General features: G+C 45.7%; 1 protein-coding gene across 2 annotated transcripts in view; it reads right to left on the minus strand.

Annotated features, from left to right (window-relative positions):
* Window positions 1–26816, minus strand: part of ULK4 (unc-51 like kinase 4) — a 2742936-nt gene that overhangs the window by 1199661 nt on the left and 1516459 nt on the right. For both annotated transcript variants that reach the window (XM_069648276.1, XM_069648275.1), the window contains exon 30: window positions 1046–1138. In XM_069648276.1, coding sequence (XP_069504377.1) covers window positions 1046–1138 — 93 coding nt within the window. The remainder of the gene's footprint in view (window positions 1–1045; window positions 1139–26816) is intronic.

The raw sequence follows: 26816 nt of genomic DNA on the forward strand, positions 1-26816 counted from the left end.
ACTTTTCCCCGTCAGTCAGGCGATTCCGGCAGGCTGTACGTGTGTTTTGTCCTGCTATCCCTTCGCCGCGGCCAGATACAGGTGGGCTTGTGCTCACACGCCGGCGTGGAGAATTTGGGAGTCGGAGGACTTCAGTGTGTCAGGCACGGCCATTTTGTCTGCATGGCGCTGCCGCCGAGCCGGCTCCTCCCCGCAGCTCCAAACTCGTTCAGGGTAGCGCGTTTTGGGCCAAAGTTTCGTCCACTGGCACTCGGGATAGTTCTCTTCCGAAGGATATGCATATCTTTTGCCACACGAGTCAGGTTGTTTTTGCAGGCTTTTTTCCGCGGTTACAGGGGCTCCGGGGACTCACGTCCTCATCGGTCTGCTGCTAGCCACGCCCCCCAGGCGTTGCTTCTTTGACTTTTTATGGGAGGATGACGAGTAACTCGACCTTGAGCACTTCTGGTGTTTAGTGAGCTTTTTCAATGGGGGAAACATCCGTCGAGTCATCTGAAAACCACATTTTTGAGGAGGTAACAGAAGAGGATTTTAAAGGGGGCCTACCTGACACGAGGTTCCCCTTCCTCTCTCGCAAGGCCTTCACAGTCATTGATTGGCAGCAACTGCAGTCATTCACTCTGTGGTCCACTCCCAGGCACCACAAACAAACCCGATGTGCGTCTGTTATGGACATTTTTGCCCCACAACCAGAACACTGCTTGAAAGCCTTATTGGGCATCAACATCATTCTTGATTTCTCGAAGAAACGCAGTTAAATTTTGGTGAAGCGAAAAACCACCGAAGCTCGCTAGCATACGGAAAAACAGAACTTAGGCAGCCGTTGGCTTGTATGCTACCGATACCATCATCAAATTCATGGCCACAGGACCGAGGCCGTCAACGGCCATGACTCGACGCCGCTGGGCAGCAGATCCTTGGAAGAAATTACCAAAGCAAGCTGCAAGCAGACTTGAGTATCAAAGATCAGGAATATGTTGGAGGACACAATCCATTAGAAATTTACAGATTGCAAACAAACAAACAGAATATACATTTATCTTACCTGGTAAATGAATGATAGTTTTCAGTGAGAGCCACTAAGAGTTTCAGAGCATAAACCGGTATGGGGTCCACAGCCATCAGAATATTATCATACCTTGAAAGGAAACACAAAAAAGTTAAGTATACTAATGTACAAGAGTGAAAACATTTGTTTCACTACTGTGACCAGCAACATAATTGTATACAGCAAAAATAACTGCACATGTTTAAAGAAATTGATCTGCTCGAGTATGATGGAGTGTTTTAAAAAGAGTTTGAAACCTAATGTTAATAAGATTTTCTCGTACAACTGATTCCTGTGACTGCTGGTCCAAAAATCTCAAATTAACACTGTGCTTCCAAGACCAACAGAAATGATAGAAAGGATGCAACTAGAAACATGACAAGGTGAAAGATCTTGTTTCATGAAAACGACACAGAACAGCCAAAAGCCAAGCATCTTTGGGACATCTGAATTAGAAGGTGAAAATTCCTCCTTTGCACAAAATAGGTTGCAGAAATCGGGTCTATGTGTGCTGCCACTGACTCAAAGATCTGTGAACAGAAGAGCTGGCCCGGGATAGGATGCAAGAAAGTGGCATAAGTGGAGAGAATGGCAATAATCTAGCATGAAGCTTTGACCCTGCTAGATCCAAAAGCCTTAAAGGTCCTATAAACAGACTTGCCGGAGAGAAGTTTTCAGTAGTACAAATCCACTTACATGGAAAAAAGGTTCTTTTCTTCCTGGGTTCTGCCAACAAATACAATTGTGTAACTGTTTAAGTTGTCTGTTTTTCAAGGAAAAAATGTAATTGTTGGATAAGATAAACAGGGGACTCATACCCACTCTGATACTACTACGGTGGCGATTTGGAGCAGTATAAAACCTTATCAGCATAATATAACAAATGCCTAGGCAGATGAAAGGGCCACACACAATTCCAGTATTTATGCATATTGATAATGGAAGGGGATCGATGCAAACCTATACTCAATGAAGATTCATCCCACTTCATCAAAGATTTGGAGTACCACTGTACCAGTGTTACCTTCAACCTTCTCAAGAGATCTGGTGGGGGCACGGCAATCTGGCTTTAGAGTCTTAAATGAAACGAAACAGGATTCCTTGGCTTAAAATCGAACATTGTGGGCATCACTGACCGGGTCATATTACATCATTGATGCTTGTTCATCTGTCAGCAGTATTTGATTTAGTGGACCGCTCTCTGCTTATCAGGAGATTGGTGGAAAATAGCAGATGCTCCAAACCTGCTGCAGAATGGATAAAATCCTTCTTAGGATCCCGTACACTCAAGGCAGCAATAGGGAACATTCAGGCTTCCCAGATTCAACCTACCTGTAGTATCCCTCATGGCTTGAGGAAACACTCAAACAAAGGATATCTGGCCCTAACACAAACTTAAAATACACAAGAAAATATATGGAAATTCACAACAAATATCAAAATATCAACAATTGCATTTCTAATATTGTCACAGTCTCTCTTTATACCCTGGGTGAACTCCCATCCCGAGTTTCAAGTTAGACTCAGTTCCAATGTTCAACAAAAAGAAACAAGGAAATCCGGGTTTGCAACAAAGTTCTAATACAATTCTTGGCGCCTTCACTTTATCAAAAGAAAGTTCTGTTAACCAGTGTTCAACCAACAGAAATACTTCTCTTCTTCCTTGAATAATAATTTCCACTTCATCAAATAGCATCAATGATGTCCCGGGGCAAGATGCTTGGTCACAACTTGTAAATGTCAAAGAAGAAATACAGCTCTGTTAGATTTAAAGAAATACAACTTATGGTAAGGTTAAAGAAATACTCATTCTGTCAGCTCTTCTCAATTCTCTTGTTACCACATTATGAATCACTGTTTATATCTCTGTTAGGATGACTTCACAGCACCTCTGCTTTCACCTGGATAACTCTCATATCAGGTTAACTACTACAAGAATTAACCATGCGGGTTTACTCGCCTGCCCCATCATCTTCCACACTGAAATGTGGTTCGGAAGTTTGAAGTCTACTGACAACCACAGCTTCAATGGTTTACAACGTTGTGACCTTTAGCAGCTTTCAGAAAAGACAATATTCACATTAGTGCTCCTTAACACTTTCATGTAGGCAAGGCACTCTTCCACCTGTCACAAAGGTAGCCTCTTTGCCACTTTTGTCTTTCTACAACATCAACAACCAAAATGCCCTTAAGGATTTCATTCTACCATTACTCTCCTTGGCTTTGGCAATGTGAGTTATATCAACTTTTAGGGAACAATCCCAATCAGCAAACCTCACCTTTTTACGACATTGCATGTGCCCTTATCTTACTGCCAACCAGAGAAGTTTAACTGTATGCTTTGCTGTTACTCTTTTTTGACTCTAGACAATGCTACCACAACTCTTGGCTTGGGCAGTGCTTATAACTACCTTACCTATAACTGACTATGCTCGTTTCACTTTTGGCGTGGGCAATGCTTGTTCTCCAAAACTCACAATTATCAATGTTCAGTCACTTAACTTCAGTTTTACAGTATTTTCAACTGTTTCACAATGGACCTTTACCATCGAATAACTTAAGCAAATTCGACCAGTCTTTCATTTGTTTTTGGAAATGTTAGTATTCAATTAACGTGGTTCAGCGTGTTCTACTCTTACGAGGGTGCTATTAAAGAAGTTTGCTCACACACGAGTGCTACTTTTATAACTTCCCATTGTCCGACAATCAACTGTCGGTTTAATACTGCTTTCACTCAATCGCAAGAGGTTCTGCTTATATTCAATTGCCTGCTTTTCTTTGCACAAGGGATCAGAACGCTCAGTAATACTCACCGGCTTCTGTCTTGCTCCCTTTGCGTGCAACAGGACTTCATCTGCTTCTGGCTTTGCATGAACACACCCTTACTCAGTGAAGGTGTCTTGATTCCTGCCACGCAGTCACAGAGCTCGTCGCGCTCCTTGGACCCGCGGATGTACACCAACTTTTCCGCCACGGTCTCCTGCATGCATCCTGCTGCACAATCTCTGCAATCAGGTTCACATGGGGAAAAGCAGTCTTCCGTAATGCCTTCCGCTGTGCAACCTCTGCACTTCAGATTTAGGGGTAACAGGGCCCTCTCGCAGGACAGGCATCTGAAATCTGCTTGGTCAAAGTCCTGGCATCCTTTCTTCCACCAAATTCTGTTGAGACTGCCAACGTCGTGCTCTCCTTCTGCTGTTGCTACTGCTGCAACTACCATCTAATGGCCTGCACCAGAGGGGGCCTTTTAAGCTTCTCTTCTTTCCGCAGGTGTGGGCCATTTTGCTTAATGGGCTGACTACTCCTCCAACATTGTTCTTGAGTCCTCTTCCTTGTCCCAGTACTTCAGGGATTATGGGACTTGTAGTAGTACCAACCAACAGAATTAGGTTTTCTCATTTCTTCTATTTGGCAATACACCATTAGAAGTGTGGGATTTTGGGGAAAAACTAAACAAGGGGGTTTCTCATTCTTCCTGACCCATTCCCCCCACCCCACATGTGATCCTGCCGCAGAACACCACCCGCAGGGTCGTGATCAGACATCGTCTTCCCTTCCCAGGCCACATAACAAAAGTCCGATGCCAGGTATTTAGGGGGAATCATTGCTGATTAATCACATATACCAACTACACAGACGACACCCAGGTTCTGTTGGAATTGTCCAGTGATCATGCCCAGGATACCTTAGCCATGTCTGTGCCGCTTATCCAGTCTTGGATGGCCTCGAATTCCCTAGCTATCAATGATGGCAAAACTGAACTATTGATCACAGGCTCTGCCCCAAGGCTAAACAACCTTATCAATGTTATGGTCATTTCTTAATTGCTGGGTGCCCCATTAAAAGTATCTCCCCATGTGAAATCCCTGGGTGTATACTTTGATGCCATGCTGTCTTTTGATAAACATGTATTCCATCTATACTCTACTTGCTTTGGCAAATATGCCCCCATGTCTCCATTGAGAATAGAGCTGTCATTACTTCAGCCCTAATCAATGCCAAGCTTGAATTTTGCAACAGTTTGCTGGATGGTACCTCTTCTAACATCAATAAGATGCAGTTCATCCTGAACGGGCGGTTAGAGCTGCCCTCTGCCTTAAGAAAAAACAACATGTTACGGCAGCCAGCCAGGCATAACATACACTGGCTTTCAGTAAAACACAGAATTCACCACAACACATGCCATCCTGACCTACAAATGCCTACATGGAGTGGTGCCTAGTTATCCCTCTGAGTGTCTGAAGGATACCCTGATTAGAAGGGTGCTACGGTCAAATGAACTTCATCTGCTTGATGTGCCTCTGTACAACTTGAAGAAATTTGGTGGACTCAGCTTCAACCTCCTGGCCCTGCACTTATGGAACGAGCATCCTCTCGCTCTTAAATCTATTCCTTGTCTGGCTCCCTTCAGGAAAACAGTAAATACTCTCCTTAACAGAGGAGAAGATTAGGTCCTTTGTCTCCACATTCTGCCTCTTTCTCTTCCTTGGTGTAGTATCTTTTATGTGCGCCCCAAGGCCTTTGGGTGTGCTGGCTTCTTACAAGAAACAAAGTAAAGAAAAAGATCTCCAAGGAAAGCATTTGGGTAACAGGCTTAGCCATCATGAAGGGCCTTTATGGACAATAATGTGACTTCCAAACAATTCATCTCTAAACATATACTGTCTTTGTATCTGCTGGACTTGTGGAGTGCATATCCAGTGGAACCACACAGGAAAACTGCATTCGGGAAGAGATGCGACAAGCATCGAAATCTCATAACCACAGGAAAACTGAATTATTTTCTTTATCAGTTAATACAGCTGGTGAGTGGAGTGGCATTACTGCAGGAGTGAAAAGATACAGCGCTTGAAAAGTGGGGGTTGGATATGTAGCAGGTGAAAGGGCAAAGACAGCAAGTTGATTTAAGGGGAATATAGAAATTAGAAGAGGTTGTTAGCACTGGATCCTCAGAAGAGCAGAGTAAGTGGCTGCAGTTACAGAGAAAGGCAGTTAGCCCTTAATTAGAAAGATAGAAGAGCAAACGGTGCCCTAAGCAAAACTGAAACTTGAAAGAATTATGAGAAACTTACTGATAACAATTCATTAAGCAACTGACAATAATCCAGGGTTCTGTGACATCATAGAGGGAGTTCTCCAGCAGATACAGGACCTTTTCTCTATTACATTTTTTCGGGCCTGTAAGAGGAGTAATTCTGTTCAGGTGTGGGTGTCTTGTCATTTCAAAGCAACACAAATAAAGGTAGAATATGGGAATTGTGGGGTACATTTACCCACTCAGCAGAATTCCACTTCATCACCAAGCTTCACTTCAGGTGTCACCAGCAGAATGGCTGCGCTGGCTCCTTTGAGCACCATTGCCTCGCATCAATACTGCGTTTTGCAACTACCAAATGATGACTGCACTGTTTTGACAAGCACCTATCAGGGACGATGGAACAGGGAGCACACCGAGAAAGGCTGGCAGTGTGTTTTCGTAGGTACACCCAAGAAGAGAATTGAAAAGCAGCGCTGGTTTGCTGATAGCTCAAAATTTCCCTTTGAAAAAGGAAATATTTTAGATTTAAAATGATGGTGCCCTGATGCTCTTTTTCATCTGTTAAACAATATACAGTTCTGATCCAGTAAGACCCAACTATGCCCAGTCATATTCAAGTTGGGCTTTAGCAAAAGAAAACATTTCTTACTGAATGACAGGCTGTGTCAGGCAAGATCTGGGAAATCACCAGAAACTTTACTCTCAGCCGTATGGAAAAACACTTGACTTTTATGCTACAAAATGTCAAAATAAACTCTTCAAAAGAAACCCTAGCTCTCTGTGCATATGCCAATTTCAGTGGACCTGTGCCTTGAACAGATTGCTGTGCAAGAGAAACTGACCAGGGCTGCAAACAATGTTTGAAATCCAGATTGAAGAGAAAACTGAATTTGAAAGGGACATCCCAGCAGAATTCGCCACATGTCAAAATGGGCTTTTGCAAACAAGAAAAATATCTGTTTTAAAAGTGTTATGTTGAATAAGGCCCTGTACCTGCCTAGAAATATAAGGGTGTGTGGTTAAAATCTAATATAATGTTTTATTCCCACAGCCTTGCCTTTTGGGCTCAGGAAAATTAACTAAATAAATAAATGCATTGCTGTACTGGGGAACCAGCCACACAGGTTTTTTCTGCCCTGGCTTCAAAGAACATTGCATCCCCCAAGGGGACCAGCATCTGGAAGCTCTGAATGGACCAAGGGGGAGAATATAACACGCTCATCCAGACTTTCTGTCTGGACTCTAGACTGCTACAATAGATTCTGGGACACCTACGTGCTACTTTTGGAAGCAACACCTACCATCCACTCAAACTAAGGAGCTCCAAAAACAAACTCCCTGGCAACCGTGGACTAAACTGACATTTGTTGACAAAGGCCAGCCCATTTGGTTCAAAAGACTATTTTAATGAATAAACTTTGAGACTGTTATTGTTACGCTCACCGGATATCCACGGGGACGTTACTCAGCCCTGGCTGGAAGATTAGCACTCTCGAAACCCTCTCCCTTGATAACATGTTGAACGTGGAGAGTACCTGCAATACAGGAGAACTGGATATAAGGCTAACGTTTCTCATGGATTGATTCCCACCTCCCTCAGCCTCAAATTCCTCCCTTAAATCTAGTCTCTTTCCTCACCTTAATATTAGGTATGCTGTGCTCTCTGTCCCGCGTCTCTGTGCAGGGGCGCGTTGGGGGTGTGGGCGTTCTGCGACCTAGTTGCTTCACTGGTGCGCTGCCACGTGTTCGGGTCCAGGCCTGCTGTGACTCCGATTTGCTTGATGAGGTAGGTACTACTGTTGTACAGTCTTTTTGTTGTTATTAATGTCTTTAGTTTCTTTCCCTCAGATGAGTTGGAGAGTTTTGGCGTTGCCGTGCTGTATAAGATGAGAATCCCAGCAAGGTTAGTGAATGCGCAGTGTGCTGCGCCGTCTTGCCTTTTCTTTTTACTAAGCTGTGCCTGCGCCGCTTTCTTTGCAGGCCGTTATGATGTTCCGGGCCGTTGTGATGTTCCGAGATCAAGGAAAGACTGCACCTGGTAAGTGGTTTTCGTTGTCCTTGTGTGGCCGTGAGCGAGTGCTCACTAATGTCTCTCTTGTCTCTTTCAGTTTGCTGCAGAGTTCTGAAGATGGATGTGGCGTCGTGATGAAGAATCACCGGATCGCGCGTATTCAGGTGAGCAGCTGGTGGTAGTTTGAAGATGGAAGATTCAAGACCAAAGCCAGGCTGCTACTTACAGGTAAGCGCTGAATAATGGTGTTCTTCTTCTTCTTCTAGATACAGGATTCAGCACGATGCAAGAAACACTGGAGATCAGAACTGGATACGGTGAGCGTTACGCTGCTAACTGCAGAATAACGCAAAGCATGTGCTGCTGTTTGGGTGTGGCTTATATAGCCCAAGTAAAGTAGTTCCAAGTAAAGTAGTCCCAGGCCCGGCCACACCCGAAACACTAGAACGCATAGGTCAGTTCTGTGGAACTGAGCTATGTGAGTGCCTCCATGTTAACTGAAGTCCCAATCCAAATGTTGTCCTTCACATAACAGTATGAGCCTGGCGCCAAAGGTGCCAGGACTGGCTCTAAGAGAGTCCCTGATGGTGTTTTGTGGCCCTTGAAGCCACCATGGAAGCCTGTAACCTGGCCCCAGCTGAAAGGCTGGTTTGGCCATGATAACCAGGGGCATGAATCATGACAGTTATTTCTACAACTGGATAACGCAGTCATGTAAAGGTTTTACAGTTTAAATGTAATTTTTGTGGCCGTCTATATAATAGCATGTATGGGACGGAAATGCCAGGAAAATATGAATCAAGGGGAAAGTACATATGGTGGAACGTTAAAAATGTATGGAAATATGCTCTATGATAATATGTACATATATCTAAAATTGTGGAATTTTGGGTGAAGCGGTTCCCACTAAAATCATGAAAAAATATTGGAATGGCGAAACAATGTCGTGCAGACCTGGGAGTTGGAATACCATGCTCTGTATGAAATATGTCATCTGCCTATGTAATTTGCAAAAGTGCCACAATTGCAAAAAAGAGGTATTTATGTCATAATGGAATGTTTGCAAAGCTGACTGTGGGATGGCTTTGTACCTCATAAAATCCAACCCCATAAACTGAGTCCCGTCCTGGAAGAGGCGACCAACATAGGCTGACCTATCCAGTTCTTAGGAGTAGGACTGGCTCTGTTCTACCCAACAATAAATCCTGTGATGTCACCCGCCTTTTATAAAGGGGGGGAAGTTCACTGAGACAGGTCTCTCTTCTGAATTTTCCAGCACCTGCATATCCAGAGATTCCACTTCACTTTGCAAGATTGCAGACTCTACTGCCAGGCCAGAGCATAGCTGACCCTATCCAGGCAGGACCATTGATCCAGAAACCCCACTAAAAATCCCAATAACTAGGGGGAAAGCAGTGGTACCCTTTTGGGAGTATCCTGTGACCAGACCAGCTTTTTGCCCCGCTATCTGCATGCCAGCTGTACCCTTGCTATCCAGTGACCAGACATAGCCAGCTGTTTGCTTTTAGGAGAACCCGCCGTGCTGTGACCAAAGCCGTTGAGTCCAGAAACCTGGTTGTCTGTACCAAATCCTAAACTCAAGTGCGGATTGTGAGTATTTCTCCATCCCACAGCCACACATAGCCTACCCCATCTTGATATCGTGTCTTTGTTCCACTCTCTAAGTAATCCTACAAATACCCTGGTAACTTGTTTAAAACTGTCAGAATTCTCTGTGCCTCCTGTCCCTGATCTCCCAGCATTAACACCATTCTTCTACTCATCTCTGTCTTGCATAGATCCTTAGTCATATTTGGAATAATTTAAGTAATTCCCACAGAGCTGAACGTGGGGGGAAAAGGTTAACATTGCAAATTAACCTTGGAGCGAACCGTGTCTTTCTTTAACAATCTAGTCTTGATAATCTAGTTTAAGTAAAACGTGTCCTTTCTTTCCAAACTGACTTTCTGTGTTAACTGCTTTTATTCTCTCCTTCCACATTGAAAATCTCATCCAGGTATACAGCTAGAGCCACTCTTTTACTTCTATATTATCCCTGTGATGTGCATTTACCACCCTGCCTAAAAATCGATTTCCGATTCAGTCTATTTCACCCTTTTTTTTAAAAAATAAAAATGTTTTGACATTTAAAACTGCAAAAAGAGGAAAATGCAACTTTTCAACGTGTGATTTTGGCTGCACTGTGTTCTTACTTTCAAGTTGCTTTCTGAACTGTATGCCCGTTGTTGATACCTTGCCTTGTGATATTACATCCCTGATACTGTGATGACTCACATTCACCTCATTTATTCAACCGCAGGTTTAAATTGATTATTTACCTATTCCGAGTGTCATTTTATGCAACTGTGAAGGATTTTTGCCTCTTATTTTGTGGGGGAAGGTCAGGTTTAATTCTGTTTGCTGCCTCGTATCCCTGATTCCTTGCTGCTCCCTTCTATATACTCAAAATTCGATTAATAGGGGTTTGAGGGAGCATTGCAGGGGGAGATCTTAACTCGGGTGCTATCTACCTGAACAGTAAAATTGCTCCTATTCATCTGTACTTTGGATATGTTCTAGTAGAAGATCAACAAAGTGTATTTCATTAGTTTACATTGTAATTATCACCCCATTGGTGATTGCTGCCCAATTTTAAAACTGTGTGATTTTCTTTGAATTTAAAATAAATAAATATTGTATTACCACCCACTGGCCTGGTTCATGGTCCATTGTGACCCGAGGTATTTATAAAAGGGGGTGTGAGATGGGTTATGTGCCAGCTCAATTCAAATTCGAAGAAAATAAAGAAAAAGTATGCAAATTGAGAGCTACATACTAAGCTAAGGGCAAGAGTCCTGGTCCGGTGTGCGACGCCCGATTAGAATCCTTTACAGCTTGGGGGCTCGTGCCAGGAATTGGGATTGTATACACCCGTGACAGCTTAACACAGCAGGCTAACCTTCAAGGTAGTGATACTTTGTGTCGTTGGAACACTGTGCTGGAATCCTGTATGCCTGCGGCTTTTCTGGACTTCTCCTCACCTTGATGTTGGCGGGTTCTCAATCCTGCTGTCTTGGCAGGGGCGCGTTGTGCTCGGTGGGCAATGGCGATCGAGTTACTTCACTGATGCCGGCCCGCCTTGAGTCTTTCAGGTAGGTCTTATTGCTGTGGTATATTGCTGTCCTTGCATGCCTTTTGGATTAAACAATGTCTTTTTCTCTTCCCAAAGTGCGCGGAAGTCCAATCTGTGGCATAGACTGAATTTGGGGTTCGCCGGTAAGTATTGGCGTTTTTAGAGCGCCTTGATGCGGTGAGTAGGCGCTATGCACTGCGTTAAGATGCCTTGCCTTTGCTAACCTGTTATCTTTTCCTCTCCACAGGTCGCGGTACTCAGCCGAAGAATGGAATGTCCGAGGTGATGCTGATTGAGGAGCGGCTGGCGAGGTAAGCCTTTTGGCACAGTTCAATAATTGTACAAATGTCTAATGCCTTGTTTCTCCTCTTTTACAGGTCCGTCGATCCAAAGGAGCGCTGGTTCCAAGATGACGGTCGGAAGAGCTGCGGACCTCTAACGATGAAGTTCAGGTAAGCTGCTGCCTTTTCTAATGATGTCCTTTCCTTTTTTGCAGATGCTGTTCTTCCGAGGTTCGTGGCTGAAGCTGAACACAGTGAGGGTCACGTTGCAGAATTGCAAACTAACGCGAAGCGCGTCAGTCCTGTCGGGTGTGGTTTAAATAGGTTCAAGAAAGAAGTCCAGGTAAAATAGTCCCCATGGTACCACACCCAAAAATACTATACTGCAAGCCTGGTTCCAAGGAGCCAGGTTATGGGGATGCCTCCACGTTGATTGGCATTAAATAAAAGTAGTTCCCAAGCACAAGTCCATTTTCAAGTATGAGCGTGGCGCCAAAGGCGCCAGGACTGGCCCCAAGAAAGCCTAGGCTGATAATACTTGGGTTTAGTGGGGACCTGAGTCAAGGCTCTCCCTGGCCCATAGGATGGCCAGGGATTCTTCGGGATGTGGGTCATGACAGCACTCCCCCTCACCCCCACCAAGGCCCCTCTCAAGGTGTTCCTTCTGTCTGGCCCAGGTTTGGTTGGGAAGTTTCGATGGTAGTTTTTGATCAGACGCGGTGCGTGAACGTTTTCACAGGGTTCCCGGGATCTATCCTGGGGTCCAAAGCCTTTCCAATCTATTAGATAGTATAGCCTCCCCCTTGAGTATTTGGAATCTAGTATGCCTTTAACTTCGAATTCTGGTTCTCCGTCAACAAGAATGGGTTTCGGTGCTGCTTCAATCCGTGTGCCAGGTTGCATTGGTTTTAAGAGGGACACTTGAAATACCAGATGGATGCATAGATTGGTGTTACGCTCACCTGGCTCCCACAGGGGCGTTGATCGGACCCGGGCAGCTGCGACCTCCTCCAACGTGAAGCGTAGTGCAGCGATGACAGACTGGACTGGACCACCTAACCTCGTCTGCTTGACCCGTAGAAGTATTCTCCTTATGTTTGTAAATGATGAGCTCTCCATCCTGCGTGGAATGCAGGGGCGCGTAGATACCAGTTACTTCACTGGCCAAAATCGAAGCGGAAGGTAATCCTTTTAAAGGAATAAAGTGGGTCATTTTGGAAAAAAGATCCACAATAACTAGAATGGTGTTAAATCCATTACACGGAGTTAGATCTGTAATGAAGTCTAAAGACAAGGTGTGCCATGGTGTAGGTGGAATATCCAAAGGTTGTAAAAGACCAGCTGGTTTTTTCTTCTGACTTTTGTTTTGGGCACGGATACCACAAGACATCACAAATGACTTTATGTCCTTTTGCCAGGTGGGCCACCAGAATTGTCTTTTAATTTTAGCTTCAGTTTATGCGATACCTGGGTGTCCTTCCATAAGGGCGTCATGATAATTGGAGATGACTAGTTCTTGTAGTTCCTTGTGTGGTAGAAATAGACGTCCTTGATAGTAAGGCAGGTCACTGATGACTGAATAATCTTGGCCTTTCTTTACCCAGTCCTGCAGGGCTGCTGGATCGAAAAAGTTGTTGGATTTTTAAGTTAATGTCTTCTAGAGTCTGTAGAGTAGTTATGCCAAGAATTCTTTGTTCTGAAATTATAGGCACCGGTTCCGGGTTCGAATATACTTCTCCCATCCCTATTCGGGATAGGGCATCTGCCTTGCCATTTTTACAACCTGGTCAATAAGTGATCACGAAATCGAATTCGGCAACGAATAATGCCCACCGAAGTTGACGCGATGATTGGGCCTTGGCTGTTTTCAAATACTGCAGATTCCTGTGATCGGTGATTACAGTGATGGTAAGCCTGGCACCGAGAAGATAATGCCGCCAAGCCTTGAAGGCGGACTTGATGGCTAATAACTCCTTATCAGTAACCGCATAGTTTAATTTGGGTGTTGAGAACTTTCTTGACCAGAATGCTACTGGATGAAGTTGACCGGTTTCGGGATCCTTCTGGGACAGGACAGCTCCTATGACTTAACTGGATGCATCGGTTTCAACTATGTATGGAAGCTCAGGGCGTGGATGCTTTAAGACAGGTGCAGACGTGAATCTCGATTTTAGCTCTTGGAAGGCTCTTTCAGCCTCTTCAGTCCACAAAAAACTTTTGTTTTTTCGCAAAAGTGCTGTGATGGGGTGCACAATATGTGAGAATTCAGGAATAAATCTGCGATAGAAATTTTCAAATCCAAGCATGCTTTGTACCCCTTTAACTGAAGTGGGTGTTGGCCACTTGAGGATTGCGTTCACCTTTCGACAGTCCATTCGAACTCCTTTTGGAGTCAGGATAAATCCCAGGAATTCAACTTCTGTAGAATGAAAAACACATTTCTGCAATTTTGCATATAACTTGTGCTTGCGTAGTTTCTCAAGGACTGCACGAACGTGCTTCACATGGTCTGATTCTGAGGAGTACACTAGAATATTGTCTATGTATACGACAACACAGACGTCAATGAGTTCATGAAGGACATCCTTCATAAAATACTGGAAGGCTGCTGGTGCATTGCACAACCCGAATGGCATCACCTGGTATTCGAATAACCCGTACTTGGTGCGAAAGGCAGACTTCCATTCATCGCCTTTCTTTACACGTACCAGATGATATGCCCCTCGGAGGTCTAACTGAGTGTAGATACAAGCATCCTTTACTTGGTCTAGTAATTCGGGGATCAGAGGCAAATGGTATCGTTTTTTTACCGTAATCTGATTTAATGCGCGGTAGGCTATGCACGATCTAAGGTCACCTTCCTTTTTAGGCACGAAGAATAGAGCTGAGGATGCAGGATATTTGGATGGACGAATGAAGCTATTAGCAAGGTATTGGTCCAGATATTGTCGTAAGTGAATATTTTCGGGTTCCGTAAGGGCGTAGATTCTACTGCATGGAGGTTGTGCACCGGGTACTAGGTCAATTTGACAATCGTATGATCTGTGAGGTGGTAAGGTATTTGCCTGTTCTTTTTGAAAAACATCTTGAAATTCCTGAGGTAACTGCACAACTGGATTAGTAACGGTGGCCAGGCTTTTGTTCAATGTTTTTTCCAGGTAACAGGTGTGTGCACAATCTGGGAAGGTCACTTTCTTCTCTCGCCAATCAATACAAGGATTATGTGTTTCCAACCATGGCATTCCCAGAATTATTTGGAATTGCGGCGCCTTGATTAAATCAAACACAATAGTTTCTCGATGCCCATCTTGACCCAACAGTGTCAGCTCAGTAGTGGAATGAGTTACAGGCCCAGAGGCAATTTCAGTTCCATCGACTGTGGTGGTGACATCCGAAGCGGTCTTTTTGCAAAGGGGTAGATTCATCCTTGAGGCCAATTCGTGGTCCATGTAGTTTCCTACGGGCCCACTATCAATGTATGCCCTTACTGCGTGCATACGTGATGGCTGCCTTTGATCAATTAGGACCACTGGTATAATTAGGTGGGAGGTCTGAGTGTCCTTCTTTAAGCTCGGCAAGCGGACCTTTATGCTTGTTGAGCGTGGTCGTTTCCTGAATCAGGCTCTATTTGACTTTTGTCAGCAACTCCTACTGCTTTCTTGGGTGGTTTTATAGGGCAATCCCATAGAAAATGTCCTGCGGTTCCACAGTACAGACACAATTGCATCTGCCGTCTATTTTCTCTTTCCTTTTGAGTTAAGGGTCCTTTAACCTCCCCGATCTGCATAGGTTCTGATGCATCTGTTCCTTTGGGGGTAACATTGGGTTTAACCCATACCCGACTCTCGAACTTAGCTCGATCAGCCTTTCTATTCTGAAGTCGGTGGTCTAACTGGACCACTAAGTCTATATATTCTGCGCAATCCTGAAGTGGGTTCACAACTTGAGCCAAAACATCTTTGAGTTCTCCCCGAAGCCCACAATGAAATAATGTAATTCGTTTCTCCTCAGGCCATCCGGTTTCCACCACCAACCTATTGAAGGTTGCGATATAGGTTAGCAGATCCTGATTACCCTGTCGTAGGGATAAAAGTTCGTTATCCAGGGCCTGTCCCTGCGAATGTCTGGCGAACAGTCTTTCCATGCTTCTTTGAAAACCCTGTAAATCCCAAAGAAGAGGGTCATCCTGGTTGACTAGTGGAATTTACCAGTCAGCTGCGCTGCCACTAAGATATGATAGTACAAAGGCTACTTTGGCTTGGTAATTTGGAAAAGCTCCAGGTCTGCATAAAAAGTGCAAGCGGCATTGATTCATAAACACTGCAAACCTTTTTGGGTCCCCAGCAAAGCGTTTGGGTGGAGCCAAAGGAATACCCCCTGGTAGGATTACTTGCACAGGATTGCTCGAAGAAACAGGAGCTGGGTTTCTCCCGAGTCCAGGTAGGGGTGTTTGCCCAGCTTGATTTTGCAGCAGTTGTCTAGCAAGATCATTTGTGCGTTCCTTTGACACAATCAGTTCTCTCCTGAGGGCATTAGTCTCTTGGCGCGCAGAGTGCACTTCCGCCCTAAATTCCCCTAATACTTGGGCTAGTTTGTCTGTTTCAGAGGTTTCAATAACGCCCGGGTGGGGATTTGTAGATAGGCTTCGCGTTCGGTTACGCTCACCTGGCTCCCACATGGGCATCGATCGGACCCGGACAGCTGCGACCTTCTCCAACATGAAGCGTAGTACAGCGATGACAGACTGGACTGGACCGCCTAACCTCGTCTGCTTGACCAGTAGAAGTATTCTCCTTATGTTTGTAAATGATGAGCTCTCCATCCTGCGTGGAATGCAGGGGCGCGTAGATACCAGTTACTTCACTGGTTTGAAGGCGTTGGAAGAGTTCCGGATGAATATTGACTCCGAGGTTCCAGCCGAGAACCCGTAAGTATAAATTCAAAGAGTTCAATATGTCCAATGTTCACTCTTGTACATTCCTTTCTTGTGTTGCAGCTGGGTCCAAGAGAAGATTGTCTTGTGGCAGCTGATGGTGTTCAGGTAAGAGTCTGTATTATCCAACACTGTCCGGCAAAAGGTGCGTTTGTTTAAATTGCTGGTTTCTCTCTCCTTACAGGTGCGGCGTAAGAAGTTGCGGTTTGTTACCTGATTAACAACCGGAGGCATTATTCTGTAAGTCTATGGTGGAGAGGTTGTATTTGTTGGCTTTTTCGGCTTACTTTATGTTTCTTTTGTCCCCTAGATGGTGGAATTCGGCGGAGAAAGTGATGGAGGCTGCGCCGGATCGAAAAATGCTGTGAGGACTGGTGAGTATGGTGCGGCGCTGCAGCTGGCGATGCGACGCGTGTAGAATAATGTCCTTTCCAAGTTCGAAGACGTGATGGATCTGTAATTCAGGTAAGGATTGAAATAATATCTGTTTTCTAACCTTTCCTTCTTCTTTCTTCTATTGCTAGGAGTTCTGGATTCGAGACGGGCGTGGCTGAAGACTGGATGCTGACTGCAGGTACGGTGAGCGTTACGCTGCTGGATGCAGAATAACGCAAAGCGTGTGCTGCTGTTCGGGCGTGGTTTAAATAGCCTCCAAAGTAGTTCCAGGTAAGAAGTCCCTAGAACCACACCCGAGTAAAAAATAGTCCCTGTAGTAAAATAGTCCCATCAGGGCTCACATTGGCTTGGATTCATTTGCAGCATGGTCTGCATGAGGTAAGTAAAGACTATGAGCCTGGCACCTATGGCGCCAGGACTGATTTCTATTATGAGCCTGGCGCTTAAGGCGCCAGGACTGAACCCAGACAGCCCCCAGCCGGGGATGCTGGGGTTTTATTAAATATCTGGATGCCTGCTCCCGGGGCTGATGGGCTTGATCCGGATGCCTGGGGGTAGGAATCATGACAATTGGATGGTAAATCTAATTTGACCGCTGCTGGATTGATAATCACCTTGATGGTGTAGGGTGCCAAATACCTGGGTTGAAAGGTTTGGGGTCCTTTGATGGGTATAAACCTGGTGGCTAACCAAACCTTGTCTCCTAATTGATAATCGGGGGCCACTGTCCTGTGTTGGTCGGTGAATTGTTTTTGCTTGTCTTTGGCGCGAATCAGATGTTCTTTGGCTTTTTTTAAAGCCCGAGTGATGTTGGTATGAAGGGTTTTTACTGCTGGCATTTCTAAGTTGGTTGGGAGATCCAATTCTGAGGTATGTGGGTGTCTCCCATATAGGGTATAGAAGGGTGTTTGTCCAGTACTGGAATGTTAAGAGTTGTTATATGCGTACTCGGCTATCCATAGTAAGTCCTTCCAGTCTCTTAGCTCGTGATGCAACATACACCGCATGTATTGCTCAAGGGTCTGGTTGGTCCTTTCGGTCTGGCCGTCCGTTTGGGGGTGATGGCTAGTGGATAGCCGGACGTCAATTTGCACCATTGTACAACACTTTCTCCAAAAGTTGGAAACAAACTGGCTACCTCGATCGGAGATCAGGACTGATATGAAGCCATGTAATTTAACAATATTGTCCAGAAATACCTTGGCTAGAGTGGATGCATCTGGAAGGCCTTTGAGTGGAATAAAGTGGGCCATCTTTGAGAATAGATCTATGACTACAAGGATGGTGTTAAACCCTTGACTGATAGGCAGATCAGTGATGAAGTCGAGGGAAAGGGTGTGCCATGGCGCTGGAGGAATGTCCAAAGGTTTCAGAAGGCCGGATGGTTTGTGTTTTTGCGATTTATTTTGTGCGCAGACGCCACAAGACTGAATGTATTGGATGATATCTCTTCGCCAGGTAAACCGCCAGAAGTTCTGTTTAACCTTGGCTAAGGTTTTGGTAATTCCAGGGTGTCCTTCAATTGGGGAATCGTGATAACCTGCAATCACTTGTTGTTGTAAGTTTTTGGTGGGTATGTATAGATGACCCTTAAAAAAGGGTAAGCAGTCTTGGACGAAATATTGTTCTCCCTGCGCTTGCCATGCAAGGAGGGTATCCGGATTCATGGTTTGTTGAATTTCTTTTTTCAGTTCCATGTGGGTTAAGGCTGTAGTAAGGCCTAAGAGTTTGTCTTCAGGTATTCTGGGGACTGGATCTGGAATCGTATAAACCAAGTCATCAGTGCCAGTACGAGATAGTGCATCAGCTTTTCCATTCTTGACGCCTGGTCGAAATGTTATGACAAAATCATATTCGCCGAAGAAGAGAGCCCATCGCAGCTGGCGTGAAGATTGGGCCTTCGCTGTTTTTAGATATTGCAGGTTTCGGTGGTCAGTAATAGCTGTCATGGTTTGTCTGGCCCCCAGAATGTAGTGGCGCCAGGCTTTGAAGGCGGATTTGATTGCCAAGAGTTCTTTGTCTGTGATGGCGTAATTAATTTCTGGAGGTGAGAATTTCTTTGACCAGAAGGCCACTGGATGTAGCTGGCCAGTTTCGGGATCCTTTTGTGAGAGGACAGCTCCCATTGCTATACTGGAAGCATCCGTTTCCACGATATACGGGAGGTCTGGACGTGGATGTCGCAAGATCGGTGCTGAGGTGAACCTTTTTTTTAGTTCTTGAAAGGCTTTTTCTGCGTCTTCGGTCCAGGCAAATTTCTTGTTATTTTTTCGTAACAATATGGTGATTGGGTGTACAATTTGGGAGAAGTCTGGTATGAACCGGCGATAAAAGTTTGCAAAGCCTAACATACTTTGTACTCCCTTTACTGACATCGGTGATGGCCACTTCAGAACGGCATCAACCTTGTGCAGGTCCATCCTGATGCCCCCGGGAGTCAGGATGAAGCCTAGAAACTCCACTTCAGTTACGTGAAAAAAGCACTTTTCCATCTTGGCAAATAAACGATGTTCACGGAGTTTGGCGAGGACAGAACGGACGTGCTTGATATGATCTTGTTTAGAAGTTGAGTACACCAGGATATCATCTATGTACACTAGGGCGCAGACATCGATTAACTCTCTCAGGACATCATTCATGAAGTATTGGAATGCTGCCGGCGCATTGCATAACCCAAAGGGCAAGTCTTGAAATTTGAATAAACCATATTTAGTACGGAAGGCAGTTTTCCATTCATCGCTGCTTCTGACCCAAACCAGGTGATACGCTCCCCGAAGATCGAATTTGGTGTAAATTTGAGTGTCTTTAACCTGGTCCAGCATTTCCAGAATAAGTGGCAAAGGGTAACGGTTCTTTACAGTGATCTGGTGCAATGCACGCTAGTAAATAAAGGTCCTTAAGTCCCCTTCTTTTTTCGGTACGAAGAACAAAGGACTGGCTGCAGGGGACTTCGATGGACGGATTCATCTGTTTGCGAGGTATTGGTCTAGGTAGGATTTCAGATGAAGATTTTCAGGTTAAGTCAGAGCATAGATTCTACCACAGGGGACTTGGGCACCAGGAACAAGGTCGAGTTGACAGTCATAGGGCTTGTGTGGCGGTAGGGTATTTGCTTGGTCCTTGTGGAATACATCCTGGAAATCGTGGTATTCTTCGGGCAGGGTACTGGTTACACCTAAGATAGATGTCGTTGTTCCGGGTGTTGTAGAAATACTGAAAGCTGTTTTCTGTTCTTGATAATAACAGGCTGGAGAGCAGTCACTGGGGAAGGTTAATTTCTTGGCTCGCCAGTTAATCAAAGGATTATGAGCAACTAACCATGGCATCCCTAGTATAAGCCGAAATTGAGGCGCTTTGATGAGATCGAATGAAATGAGTTCTCTATGCCCGTCCTGGCACAGCAATGTTATCTCAACTGTGCATTGGGTTACGGGTCCGGAAGCAATTTCAGTCCCATCCACTGTAGTCACCTTATCTGTAGTCGGCTTAGAACATAAGGGAAGTCCCATCTCTGCAGCCAGATCTTGATCAATATAATTCCCGACTGCCCCACTGTCGATGTAAGCCTCAATGGCATGCATTCTTGACGACCGTTGGTTATTGATTAAGATCACTGGTATTGCAAAGTGTGAGGTCGGTGGCTCATTCCTCTCACTCGAAAAAACTGACCTCTACGTTTGCCGAGCTGGGTAGTTTTCCGATTTAGATTCTTTCTCTTCATCTTTCTCCGTGGCCCCAACGACCTTCCTAGGGGGCTTCACCGGGCAGTCCTTCAGGAAGTGCCCAGATTTTCCGCAATATAGACACAGTTGTTGTTGCCTTCTTTTATCTCGCTCTTGTTTAGTTAATGGAGGTCGCACTCCCCCTAGTTGCATGGGCTCCACAGGGTTTTCTTGTGCACAAGTTACATTGTCTCTAGACCGAACATACACCGCCCGTGGATCCACTTTAGAGCGGTCTGCTTTTCGGTCTTGCAGCCGGTGGTCTAATTGTACGACCAAATTTATGAACTCTGAGGAGGATCCACTACTTGAGCTAGAACTTCTTTTAATTCGCCTCGTAAACCCCGATGAAACAACGTGGTTATTTTGTTTTCGGGCCACCTAGCTTCAGCGACCAATCTGTTGAAAGTAGCAACGTATGTTAACAAGTCCTGATTCCCCTGTCGGAGGGAAAGGAGTTCATTGTCCAATGCTTGCTCTCGGGTATGACGAGCAAAATGTTTCTCCATTTCCTTCTGAAATCCCCCAAAGTCATGTAATAAAGGATCATCATGAGTCACCAATGGTACTGACCAATCTGCTGCGCTACCGCCCAGGTATGATAGAACAAAGGCCACCCGAGCCTGGTCGTTTGGGAATGATCCTGGCCTACAAAGAAAGTGAAGGCAACATTGATTCATGAGAGCGGCGTATTTCCGCGGATCACCTATAAATCGCTCCGGTGGGGCCAAAGGAACTGTTCCTGGTAGCATAATTTGCACCGGAGTAGAGGAAGTGGATGGCAGGGTTGGGTTCTGCATCGTTGGGTTGCTTCCAGGTAGAGGTGTCTGACCTGCTTGTGATTGCAAGTATTGTCTGCTAATGTCTTCAGTGCACTCCTTAGTCACTATTAAATCCCTTCGGAGAGCATTAGTCTCCTGTCGAGCAGAATGAACCTCGCTGCGCAGTTCTCCTATCAATTGAGCCAACTGGTCTAGTTCTGAGGTTTCCATGGCGCCCAGGTGGATTTAGTTTGGCAGGCTTTGCGTTCTGTTACGCTCACCTGGTTCCACGGGGGCGCCACCCAGCAATTGGGGTTCAGGTATCCCACCTTGCGATGCCCTGATGACCAGCAAAAGAATTCTGCCCTGGAATACTGGGGTAAACAGCCCCCCACCACCCTGTATCCCTGCGGCCTTTCTGGACTTCTACTCACCTTGTTTTTGATGTTGGCGGGTTCTCCGTCCTGCTGTCTTGGCAGGGGCGCATTGTGCTCGGTGGGCAATGGCGATCAAGTTACTTCACTGATGCCGGCCCGCCTTGAGTCTTTCAGGTAGGTCTTATTGCTGTGGTATATTGCTGTCCTTGCATGCCTTTTGGATTAAACAATGCCTTTTTCTCTTCCCTAGTTGCGCGGAAGTCCAATCTGTGGCATAGACTGAATTTGGGGTTCGCCGGTAAGTATTGGCGTTTTTAGAGCACCTTGATGCGGTGAGTAGGCGCTATGCACTGCGCTAAGATGCCTTGCCTTTGCTAACCTGTTATCTTTTCCTCTCCACAGGTCGCGGTACTCAGCCGAAGAATGGAATGTCCGAAGTGATGCTGATTGAGGAGCGGCTGGCGAGGTAAGCATTTCGGCACAGTTCGATAATTGTACAAATGTCTAATGCCTTGTTTCTCCTCTTTTACAGGTCCGTCGATCCGAAGGAGCGCTGGTTCCAAGATGACGGTCGGAAGAGCTGCGGACCTCTAACGATGAAGTTCAGGTAAGCTGCTGCCTTTTCTAACGATGTCCTTTCCTTTTTTGCAGATGCTGTTCTTCCGAGGTTCGTGGCTGAAGCTGAACACGGTGAGCGTCACGTTGCATAATTGCAAACTAACGCAAAACGTGTCAGTCCTGTCGGGTGTGGTTTAAATAGGTTCAAGAAAGAAGTCCCGGTAAAATAGTCCCCATGGTACCACACCCAAAAATACTATACTGCAAGCCTGGTTCCAAAGAGCCAGGTTTTGTGGATGCCGCCACGTTGATTGGCATTAAATAAAAGTAGTTCCCAAGCACAAGTCCATTTTTCAAGTATGAGCGTGGCGCCAAAGGCGCCAGGACTGGCCCCAAGAAAGCCTAGGCTGATAATACTTGGGTTTAGTGGGGACCTGAGTCAAGGCTCTCCCTGTCCCATAGGATGGCCAGGGAGTCTTTGGGATGTGGGTCGTGACAAATACAGAAAGTTATTGGAGCACACCAGACGGGTAGAAGGTGCTCTGGAAGAGAACACCCAAACTAAAAATGTGCAAAGTCAGGAGGTGAATCTCCTGCAACTAAAATTGTCTCAGTATTCCCAAACTATACAGGCAGCACAAAAAGATAATGAGGCCCTCTGTGAGGAGAAAGATGGGCTCCACCAGCAAGTGGCAGCTCAAGAGCGGGTCATAGAGGCCAGTAAAGCCCTGATAGCTGAGCAAAAAGGCTCAGACCTTTGCTTATTATCAAGAGGTAGGGGCTGAGAAGGAGGAACTAGCGAGGTTGTAGAAAGAGTATGCTAGATTTAAATCCAAACTGGAGGGACCCCGAACAAGTAGAGGGACAGGGCAACCCCTGATCATATTATGATGACCTCTGTACTAAGGGACTCAAACCCATTTAATACTTTGTACAATGCTGACTTCATGTCTACTGGTTCACATGAGCCAGAAACCATGAGGCCGTCAGAATTAAATAGGCCTAGCATAATAGAGCTGACAGGTCAGCGCCCCCCAGAAATTGATGGAGGGGCGTCCCTGTATAGATCCCAAAATAATATGGCTGATGCCTCTGACAAGGAAGCCTCCTATGAGGAGAAAGTCAGGGAATTAGATCTGCAGAAATACTACCTCCAAAGGGACCAGTTGGTTCGATTTGCAGAAAAACAGTATGAAATAAGAGCATTCTGAAGACCTCCATCGAAATCAGGGCAGTCGGGGGGGGGGGGGGATCCTTCACCAACCCTGGAAGCAGGAAGGAGTCAGAAGACTACTCTCCTGTGAGCCACAGGGGAGAAGAAACTAGGTCCCACCATTCTACGAGCCCCTCACAAGCTCAAAGAATCAGGGAGCGCCTAGAAGATCAGGAGGGGTCCTCCAACAGTAGCGCCTTTGAGTCTGAAGGCGAGTGGAATCAGGTGACACGGAAAAAGAAGGCAAATAAACAAAAGAGAGCATTGGTGAAAAACCCCATTCGGCAGAGCAAGGCTATTAGGAATTTCATAACACTATACCATAAAAACACAAAATATTCTGTTTGGGAGCATTTGAAACTCTATGAACAAATGTTGGACACTTTCCACCTTAAAGATAGCCAGAACTGCATAGATTATGCCAAATGGACGTTCTCTCCGGAGTACTCCAGCTTCTTTGCTGGACTGGAAGACCAAAACCATTCAAGATGGTCCACCTACAAGGCAGCCATCTTGAAGCACTTTTCCGTCCACAGAAACCCCCCAAGAGGCTTGCAAAGCGGCCTACAATTTGCAATACGGAGAAGATCAGGCCCCATGAAAATTTGTGCAGGAGCTAAAATGCGCCGTTGCACAAACTACCAAGAGGCTGCGCACAGATAGCAGAGAGTTTATAACTACCTACTTTCAGGTGCTCCCAAAATACATCATGACCCAGCTGGTGAGGGATTTTCATGATAAAAGATCCCTGGACTGGCTAATAGAGCAGGCTACTCGCACCTATGAGGTCCAAAAACCTGCAGAAAATAAAAATCAGGTAACAAAAACCCAAACCAACCAACACCGCTGCTGCCGCTAAGGTGGTGATGGTGAAGGTTGCCCCCATTTTGGACCTAGAAATGGGGGGGGGGGCTAAAAATGCACCTACCCAAAACCAGTAAAATCAGAGGCAAAGAAGGCCTTCTGGCAGGTGGCAGTCAGGGAGGTAAATCCCTCAAATGGGTCCCCTAACTCTGATTATTTAAGTCCCAGATACAAGAGCAACCGGCCTATCTTGGGGAATGTGTGGACTCCCCCAGCCCAAGGGGGGGATCCAACCAGATAAGTACCACCCTAGGGAACTTCCCTCCTAACTTCCCTGAGGAGGGCAGTAATCCCCCTAATCCTGGGTTAGGTTTCTTTCCCCGGTATCCACAAAACACCAACCTGCAGGAGAACCCTCCTTTCTTTCCACGCTTTCAGAAGCTAGACTATCGAATCTGAGGGTTACCAAAATCCCCATTTCCCAGGGTACTTCGGGAGAATGGATGGTTACCCCTCCCATGTACCACCTAGGCATGAACAGAGACTCCTGTACCAACCGGAACGGGTGTCCCAACTGGAGCGCCAGGTCCAGAATCTCACACATAATCTGGGTCGCCTGTTGAGGGCTCAGCAGAAACCTCAGATGAACATGGCGGCTCAGAACTCCTCAAACCAAGGGTCTGGCACCGCAGAACAACGACGGGGAGAGAATCCAGATAATGCACCGGTTCCAGAGGAGGAGGCACAGGGCAAAGGGGGGCGTAAAGCCCTGGAGGAAGCTTCCTTCCTCACCCACGAAAAGCACCTGGACATCCCGGAACCGGAACTAAAATATCCTGCTCCTGTAAATCTGCAACCCATGGAACAGAGGGTGGGTAGGAGAAATAAAGACATCAAACAGGCCCATTTTGTGGAGGAAGTTAGTGTCCTCCAGTTTGAAGGGGAAGAATCCTTAGAGGATTCTGGGAAAAGAATCTTCTCTTTCAGGGACGGGGGATTTCCTCCCAAAGAAAAATGGGTCCCAAGAGATCTAAATGAAGACTGGGTGGGTGTGGGGACTGATTCAGAGTCACCCATCCCTGGACCCCAGAATTGTCCATCCTGAGAAAGAATTTGTAATGGAGGGATCCTCCCCACAAATTGCTTTCAGAGACTGCCACCAGGTAAGAGGGGCAGCACAGAGCAAACGGAAACAGGGGATTCTGTAATCCCATCTATTTCAGGATGCCACATTTTTATTACAGATTCCCAGACTCCGGCACAGAAAATTGTCCAAAATTCCAGTGTGTCGGAGTCCAAAATAAAGAAATTGACCACCCAGCTTGCCCAAAATGCCCATTACCTTTGTCCGCTTGAGGAGAAGAAGGGGAGATTTTATGCCCCAGTGCGAGTGCAACGGGAATGTGCATTTTCTGCACTGGTGGATACTGCATTCCAAGCCACTCTTCTGTCAAAGGGCCTTTGAGCAGCTAAATTCAGGAAGGGGGAGGGACACCAGATCCCTCTCACCCCTCTTCCTGGACAACTCCAGAACTTCGAGGGGAACAAAATTCCTGTCGAGGGCACTGCAGATCTGGAAATAAAAATTAGGCAACATAAGGTGAAACACCCGGTCATAGTCGTGACTCCAGAGGGAACACCCTATTAGGGAATGACATCCTTCGCAGGTTGTCTCCCCTAATAGACTGTGTGAACAAGGTACTCTGGACTCAGACTACCAGGCCAATCAAATTAAAACAAGGTGTCAACCATGTTAGTTTAAATGGCACATGCCACATGGTTGAACAGAAACCTGATCATATTGAGTTTCATTTCCAGAATAATCAAATACCTGACGTTACAGTAATTGCTGTAAAACAACATACTGATGAAGGGAACTCCTCTCCATTCCTGAAAATCAACCTTCCTTCCAGTTTTAAGTGGCATTCCACACTGGAAGGAAATACTTTGAAATTTTATACTGATTCACAAACGGAAAATCCCAATTGTATAGTCGAAAGTGATGAGAAAATAGTTCAAGGTTTAGCTGACGTTCAGAAAATTACAGAACAGTTGTTCCTCCCTACTCAGTTAAATGAGGGGAAGGAGTCTGTTCTCGCCTGAGTGTGCATGAACAACGGAAAGAGCTTCCTCAGTGAAGCCATGTCCAGAAAGCTCCCAAAATATCCAGCCATTCCCACATTTAAATTGATCGAAAAGTGGGAAATGGGCCTGGAAACGCCCAATTCCCAACATCTCCTGCCTAGCAGGTGATTGCTCAAAATGGCGATAGGTGACAAAAGCATAGAACATAATTGTTGGGTCGTGCGAGATGTCCCTGCTGCATTCTATTTAGGTAGGGACATTCTCAATCGGTTAGCAATTAATTTGGACCTGATAAATTACAAGGCCTGGTCCCGACAAGGGGGCAATCCCATGGGCTTTGATGATTCAGAGAAAGCATTTCGGTCAGCTCAATTGCTGCCGTATGCGGTTGAAGTTCAAATTGGAGGAGGTCACCATCCCAGGACGGACCCGACAATTCCCACTTGAATTTAAAAT

The sequence above is a fragment of the Ambystoma mexicanum genome, chromosome 2q, assembly GCF_040938575.1.
Source record: "Ambystoma mexicanum isolate Mex_15411 chromosome 2q, UKY_AmexF1_1, whole genome shotgun sequence".
Lineage (NCBI taxonomy): Eukaryota > Metazoa > Chordata > Amphibia > Caudata > Ambystomatidae > Ambystoma > Ambystoma mexicanum.